The sequence below is a fragment of the Equus caballus genome, chromosome 1, assembly GCF_041296265.1.
Source record: "Equus caballus isolate H_3958 breed thoroughbred chromosome 1, TB-T2T, whole genome shotgun sequence".
Taxonomy (NCBI): Eukaryota; Metazoa; Chordata; class Mammalia; order Perissodactyla; family Equidae; genus Equus; species Equus caballus.
The window spans coordinates 36,266,245-36,274,514 of NC_091684.1; the positions used below are offsets into that span (position 1 = coordinate 36,266,245).

Sequence of the window (8,270 nt, forward strand, 5' to 3'; positions counted from 1 at the left end):
GCCATGCTGTGGTAGGCGTCCCACATATAAAGTAGACGAAGATGGGCACAAATGTTAGCTCAAGGCCAGTCTTCCTCAGCAAAAAGAGGAGGATTGGCAGCAGATGTTAGCTCAGGGTTAATCTTCCTCAAAAAAAAAAAAAAAAAGCTGCTGAGAATAAACAACTTAAATGTTGGGGGACATAGCCCATAAGATTGAGGAAATTAAACAAAACAAAATGGAAAAGAATAAATATATAAAAAAGGCTATAAAGAATACACTAGACATGAATAGCAAAGGAAACTCAATATCTACATAATTGGAGGCCTAACCCCCAGCCCCATTCCATCTGGGCCCCCACTTGCCCAGCTGGCTTCACTTGCCATCAGAAAGAGTCTATTTTTGTTCTTTCCCTACTATTAAAATGGCAATAAAAATAGAAATTCTGTGTAGCACACCAAGGTAGGCAGAAATGGCTCTAATTCATTCTGATGAGGGCTCTCTGGTGAGGCCAGAGAAAGCACAGGCAGCTCACGTCTTCAACGTGGTAGCTGCCACACCCCTGAGAGAAGGTGGCCAACACGTTCCTGGCTCACTGGTGACCACACACAAGATGTGGTCATTTCTTCATGGCTTCTTTGTACAAGATGGAGTTGGCATGAAAAACCGTAAGTAAAATGATCATAAACGTCATAAAGAAGTGTTCTGAATAATAAACGGGTTCTGTTATTTACGCTGAGCAATTTATTTTGTCATTTCTACAGTACGCTACAGTATTAAAATCTATACTTTTACAAATTTGACTAAGAAGCGTTTTCCGTCTAGCACAGGTTCAAGGGTCGATCTCTGTCTGGTTAGAATACAGGTGATTTAATCCTCAAAGCACTGACTCCAACTCTACTGGGCTATACGGACATTTTAGGTCAAAGCCTAATAATACGCAAACAAAATGTCTGAGTCATGCCCGCAAACTGTCAAAATTGCTGGAAAATCCTAAGGATTTCTCTTATTTAAAAAAATTAAAGTTTTTTTAATGTAAATATTTTCTTTATACAAAAAATAAATAAGTAGAAGAACTACACTGTCTTCCAAAAATGTATAGAGAACATCTGATGGCTAAAGATTTCATTTTTTTCCGCGTTCAATTGGCCTGGTCATAAAAAGCTCTGTGATTGCATTGCCTGGCGACGCTATTTACAGGTCTTAAAAGTCTGCAATTAGCAGGTCGAATAGCATGGTAGACAGGTCCTCACCAGGGTGGTATGGATTACCGGGATGCAATATTCCTTTTAGAAAGAATAATACGCCTTTATATAGCCATCAAAACCAGTTAGGACTGCAGGGTAAATAACACTAAAAAAAAAAAATTAAGATGGAAAACTGTAACTCTGTTATAAACTCTCAAATCCCAAAAGGAAAAACATACGACATACTAGGAGTGCTCCAATGTCAAACATTTCAATATTTGGCTGTAGTTTTAAAAGATATTTTCCTTTAGTAAGTAAATGTAAAATTAAATGATAAATTCTATTTGACACTACCTGCCTTTGGTATCACATAGCGGATTGTATAGAAAATTCTTACTCGAAAATACAAGATTGTCCCAACCAGTAAAACAAAGACTCATAAGAAATTGGGTAAGAACAATTTACTCTTATCTTCTTTCAATTCTACTCCTTCTAATTTTCATGGAACAGATATTATCATCACTTTTATGGTGTAAATTCTACTGCAGGGAGAGGTTCTGGCTGTACATCAGAGTTGTTAAAGTTCTTATTAAAAATGCAGATTCCTGGGCCGGACCCGCAGAGAGCCCAGTCAGTGAGTGTGAAATGAAGCCCAGGATCTGTTTTTCACAGCCTGCCCCGCCGCCCTGTGAAATCCACGTTCCTGCGCAGTTGGTCCAGGTCCCTGTGTCTGGGCACAGCCTCGATCACAGGCTATTAAAAACACTCAAGTATTTCTTTTTCTGTTTCCACTTTTCTGCCTGGTCACTCTGCCTTACAAGTTTTCCCGCTTGGCTTTTCATTGCCTTGAAGAATGTAGTGTTGTCTCTAAACTTGGGCATATTTCAGTGTATTCTCTCCTCTGAGCCTTTAATAAAAGATTCTTATAGAAACGGAGAAAAGCTGCGCTCTCCACAGGGCTTAGTGATCCTAACGAGCGTGTGTGATGCTAATCAAGCCTCTTCTTCTATGACAAAACAGGGTTCCCCTCCATCTAATAATGACTCATTTTACCCAGTTTTGGTTTGGAACTTTCTCAAGAGATTTTTTTTAAAACTATAACTAGATTATATCCACAACTTTTCCACAAGCCTAGATACCTCTTAAATAAAATTGATAGGGAGGAAGAATGACTACCGTCTATGGAAGGTAAGTAGCACATACTAAGTGAATTCAAGACCAAGCTCAAGCCACTTCCTGCATAAAAGCCACCCTGGGTCCAGCCCTTCTTCTCCCCTATGGTCTGCCCAGTCCTGTATGTGGCATCTCCCTCCAGAACTCTCTGAACTTAACTCAGTGCCTTTCTGATGGCAGTGGTCAGATTCTGTCTTATAGCCCAATTTCATGCCTGCCTCCACTACCAGACTTGACTTTCTCAAAGATAAAGACAACGCCTTCCAGTGTGGGCCCCATGAGTAAGAAAATCACTTGTTATGGAGCCTCCTTTCTTCTCTGCATTCATACATATTTTAGGGTGCATAGATCTCTCTCACATCCACCATAAGTTTTTTCTTCTTTCCCCACAGACCCACAGAGATTCTATGACTTTCCATGGCTCTTTTCTCTATCTCTGCTACTTCCAACTTGGTTTTTCAAAAACTGTTCCAGTATAGCAATTTCTGTTCATTGATTTCAATAATGGGTACACTGTCAACTGCCGTAACTCAAGGCCATCTTCTTTATAAGCATCTTCTGTGGGTTAGTGCGCTGATCCAGAGCTTGGGAGCCAGCCTAGAGAGAGGCTCACGTACCTCATCCTGCAGTAGAGTCTTACTGTACTCCAGGTGGTGCCTCTCCAAAATGGAAGATCCATGAAGCCTTGCCAACGGAGACGTGGATCTAAGAGGAAAAGGATTTGCTGTAATTTTAGCTGTTTAAAGCTTACACATAAGTCAATACAACACAGAATCTTCACTAGCTGAGGATTTTTTCATATATTCTCTCTCCTTCTCTCCTAATGACTCAGTGCTCAAAAGTAATGTACTGGAAAAGATTTTTTAGATTTAGAAGATGAGAATATGTCCTTTAAAAAACCTTAATTTGTTGAATGCATAAAATGACTGAATTGCTTAAACTAGAACGTTTGCTTCACTCCCTGCATCTAAAATCTGTACGTTCTCTGGAGCTTATGGTGGTTCTCTGGAGCCTCTGACTTACAGACCACGTAGCAAACCCTATGTTTCTTCACACAGAAAGCGTTGATTAAGAATTTCCAGGAACCAAAATGAAAATGATTATAAAATAAAATTTCTTTCCTCTTTCAAGACAGTGACAGAAATTTAAACTTAAATTTCCCATTTGTTAAGGGTTAGGTCACAGTTTTATGTAAGTGGGGACCTCAGTCTTTGGTACCTTGTCTTTCTTCAATTCTTTCTTTTTCAGGAAGGGGAAACAACATTGAAAATAAAAAGGTGAGGGGCTGGCCCCGTGGCCGAGTGGTTAAGTTCGTGCACTCCGCTGCAGGCGGCCCAGTGTTTCGTTGGTTCGAATCCTGGGTGTGGACATAGCACTGCTCATCAAACCACGCTGAGACAGCGTCCCACATGCCACAACTAGAAGGACGCACAACGAAGAATATACAACTATGTACCTGGGGGGCTTTGGGGAGAAAAAGGAAAAACTAAAATCTTTTTAAAAAAAAAAAAAAGCAAAGAAAAAGGTGAAAAAAGGAAAAGATGGAGAGAGGATGAGGTCAAAGGGCTACATAGATGATGTGAAGACTTTGTTATGGAAATATGGAATAAATAATTTTAAGGACGGAAGAAATCAGAAATATGGGTGGAAGCCTTAGTAGAGACATTTCATTTTATTTCAGAAAGAACAGAACTTTAAGGAGGGGATGAGTCATGAACAAGCCACTAAAAGGTCTGGTAAACAAATCCTCCAGTTAGGGAACAATTAGACTATGTCTGATCAATATTATAATTGCTCATAATTTTCACACATATTCAAATACCAACTCTGTGTCAGCACTGGAGATTTTTAAAAAATGAATGAAGTTCAAATCCAGTTTTGTCCTGATGCACAATTTTATAGATTTTGAACGAATATTGATGGAAATCATGACTATCCAATTTTCAGATAATAAAAACCTGGAAAAAATAACTAATCCATTGGCTGACAGAGTGCAATTTAAATGGCAATTTCATTTGAGTGGAATAAAGAATCAAATTAAGAAGATGAAATTTAACTAGGATTAAATATAAAGTGCATCAGATCATGTCTGCATTAGTGTCAAGCCCCGAGACGTGCACTTAGGAATGACATAAGATATTGGAGTGGGTACAGAGAAGAATAACAAATAAGAATTATACTTCTATATATGGAAACTTTATATAAGCACTGGTTAAAACAACTTGGTGTGTTCAACCAGGAAAAGGGGAGAGAGAAATGATAGTTCTCTTTAACATATGAAGGAATAGCCTGGGGATGAGAAATTATATGCATTTTGGCAGCTCCTGAGACATGAACTAGGACAAACAGATAGAAGTTATAGGGAGACCAATTTCTGTTCAATATTGTGAAGAACGTCAGAATCATCTAAAAATAGAATGGCCTGCCTTGTGAGCAAGTGGATTCTCCACTGTGGAAAATAATCGAATAGACTAGAGGACACATGAGGGAATACGGTGGAGCAGAGACCTTCGTGGGATGGGGGATGAGATAAATTTCTAAAATTCCTCAGATTTTTTTCCGATAACTGCATTCCTTCTGGGAGAAGATGGAGGAGAGTGAAGGAGACCGAAGGTAAGAGAACTGAAAAACTAAACGAGAAAAAGGAACAAAGAAACCTATAAAAGAACAAAGCCATCACTACACGTTCCTGCTGTCCAGTTTACAGAGAGAAATGGCCGAGGAAATTCAGCATGCCAGTCACCAACAAACAGAGGGACCCACACAGACCCCACCTGCCAGCCAAAGTAGAAGTCAGGGATGTGGCTGAATCCTTCCTGCAAACCTGGAGGCGAGATGCTGCAGCCAAGTCGGCTACTTCTTTCAATCTAAGGCAAGGTGGACTGTACCCTTTTGAGCTTGTTTCTTCATCAGTCAAAGCGGGGGATAAGAGTTCCTCCCATGTGGGAGTACTGTGAGGATTAAACGAGGTGATGGGTACCAAGCGCTTAGTCTGATCTCTAGCACACAATAGATGCTCAATAAATATTAGTTCCTTTGGAACTGAACTGACTAATGCACTACTGACTAGGAGGCAGGAAGAGAACTCAGTGACGGTCAGGAGACTTGCGTTCAGGAGTGCAGAATGGCCGGCATGGGCTGGAACCTCCCAAGATGAAGCCGGCCCTTGCCCAAAGCCAGAATGCAGATCCACTTTTCAAGACAAATCCCAATAGGTAGAGTTGCTGAAGGTGAGAATTCACTGCTCACAAGCGCTTTCCATTCATTGAATAAGTTTTTCTTGAGCAACTACTATACAGTTTCACATTTAGAATTTCATTTGATTCTCACAACAGTCTTTGAGAGGTCAATATCACAGCCAATTTACAGTTAAGAAACTAAATCTGAAGTGGACTAAGTGATTTGCCCAAGATCCCTCAACCAGGAAGTAGTTGGACCCCACAAAACCAGACTCCAGAGCACAGTCTCTCTGAAACATCTCACTCTCTCCAGAGAGGGGTAGTTCGTGTGTCAGAGATGAGGACGGAGTGTGGCTAAGGCAGATAGAGCATCTTAAAAACCACTATCAGGGAGCTCGGCTGGCCATGGGCATTGCTGATGAATTTTGAAGACTGCCAATGACATAATAATAACAGCAATAATAATAATGCCTAATATTTATGAACTGCCAAGAGCCTACCACGAGCAGAGTGCTTTCTACGCATGACCTCATTTAATCTTTACAACGACCTTACCTGTGAAGTACCTGTATTATAATTCTTATTTTCCAGATGATGAAATCGAGGCTTAGAAAGTTTGAATAACTTGTGAATCCGGTGACCCCAAATCTGTGTGAGCTGAGAGCTCACACCCTTATTATTACCCTTTCTGGAGGCAAGAGAGGAAGATGGCAATGATGTTAAGAGGCAGGGCCAGCTGAAGGAGAGTTCAGCAGAAACAAAAGGACCAGGGGCGTGAGAGGTGGTGCGCCCAGGGAGAAGTGTTCCCTAGCTTGAGCTGGGGGGCATCACCCAGGGATGTACACACAAGAGCGTCAGCCTAAGATCAATGAACATTAATGTAGGAATTCAATACTCGGATTAAACAAAGTTGAAAAAAGGAGTGAAGGCATTTACCAATAAGGCAGGGGCACATTTGGAGATGGAAACAGAAGGAAAGGGGAGGCAGTCAGGGAGAAAGGGTGGACACCACGAGAGCTGAAGCTCGCAAGGAATAGAACACGGCCCTGCGATTCCTAAACGTGATGAAGAGGAACTGATCAGGCTAAAGGATGGAGCCTTAGGCACCTTCAAACGTCACTAGCACATGTCGCCGTTGCCGCATGTGTTCACTTACTTCATCTGATACAAATTATTGGTGCCCCTGTGGTCAATGTCGTGGCAGAAAGCAGCAGCGAGCATGGCGAAGGCTTCAAGATCCGTGTAGTACTTCTTTAGTCTTCCTGTCTAAAGAAGCATATATATATTTACTTGGATTCAGACACCTCTGCAGCACGTGCAGTGAGGCCTGCCTGCAGTGGAGCAGGGGAGCTGCAGTGTTTTCAGAGCAAGTTGGCTTTACTTTTTGTGAGTATTGTAGCTCATTTTGGGCAATTATGAAACCCAGCAGGTAACTGAGTTTTCCTTTAAGGAGGTTAGTACACAAATGTCAGAGGGATCAAGCCAAGCACTGGATACCCACGTTCCCTGGCATCATGTACAGGGGAGTTTGGGGTTTATGGGATTGTGGCCATGAATTCCAAAATTACTGATCTAAAATGAGGGACTGGGGCCAGCCCAGTGGTGTGGTTAAGTTCGCATGCTCTGCTTGGGCGGCCTGGGCTTCGTGGGTTTAGATCCTGAGCGTGGACATATGTACCACCCATCAAGCCATGCTGTGGTGACATCCCACATATAAAATAGAGGAAGATTGGCAACAGATGTTAGCTCAGGGCCAGTCTTCCTCACCAAAAAAAAAAAAAAAAAAAAAAAGGAAAAATAAAATAAAATGATGGACCGGATCCACTTCTTGCCACGCTTAAGTGGGCCATGTGCAGGTTTACAGTTATTTATGACACTCTGTACCTACCATCAGCAAAGTAAACATGGTCTGCCCCACATTGAACCCGTGCCGCCAGTTGTGGTAAGTGACAGAACGGTATCCTTTCCTCACGGTGTACATCCATCTGGTCAGAACCTGTCCCCAGAAGAAGACAACACCCCTCAGACTTTGGAATAGGATTCTAAAGGTCAGAAGGTCCGTGACAATCTTATCTAAAAAGATAGGTTGTCTTGTTTACAGAGTTTAAGCTGCTATATTTACAAAGTTAGTAATAATTTAATCTCCAAACTGAAGTTAATCCTTTGAGCCCCGGAAAACCCGAGTGGAGCACAGCAAGAGAATGTCACAGCATTTTAAATTAAACACCGTCTGACCTCTACGGGTACTTTGAACTTCTCCACCACGTTTATTTCAAAAAACAGCCGCAGGCCACACTTAATCAGCCCGTGCTCAGTAATGGGGAAGTCGCTGAAGCGGAATTCATACAGGTCCACGGCCTTCGGGTCCGGCAAGTCCTCTTTCTGTTGAAACAGGCACGGACTGTTTCAGATTACATTCATCTTTCTTCCCTTCAGTCGCACATATCCAGAATCGGGCGTAAAACAAAATGATAATGAAAGGCCATCATGTGCCCCTCACGGAGCCTCCGCATGCCTGGCACTGGCTTACGCAGTTTACATACACTATCCTCACAACAAACGTGCACGGTCATCCCCAGTTTCCAGATGGCGAAACTGAGACCGGACTATACTACGAAACTTTCTAAGTGATGGAATTCAATTCCAAATTCGACTGCAGTGGCTATTTTCCTTCTTTGGTGCAAAATAAAATGTTCAGTTGCAGCAAACTTACCCATTTTCAATACTCAACTTCTCTTTTTGCCTATTTGAG

The 8,270-nt window shown here is 41.8% G+C and overlaps 1 protein-coding gene across 3 annotated transcripts in view; it reads right to left on the reverse strand.

Moving 5' to 3' along the window:
• PDE6C (phosphodiesterase 6C) overlaps positions 1 to 8,270 on the reverse strand; it is an 89,876-nt gene that overhangs the window by 12,976 nt on the left and 68,630 nt on the right. For all 3 annotated transcript variants that reach the window (XM_070261778.1, XM_070261779.1, XM_070261777.1), the window contains 4 exons: positions 7,754 to 7,900; positions 7,407 to 7,514; positions 6,675 to 6,784; positions 2,957 to 3,044 (listed from right to left, as the gene is read on the reverse strand). In XM_070261778.1, coding sequence (XP_070117879.1) covers positions 2,957 to 3,044; positions 6,675 to 6,784; positions 7,407 to 7,514; positions 7,754 to 7,900 — 453 coding nt within the window. The remainder of the gene's footprint in view (positions 1 to 2,956; positions 3,045 to 6,674; positions 6,785 to 7,406; positions 7,515 to 7,753; positions 7,901 to 8,270) is intronic.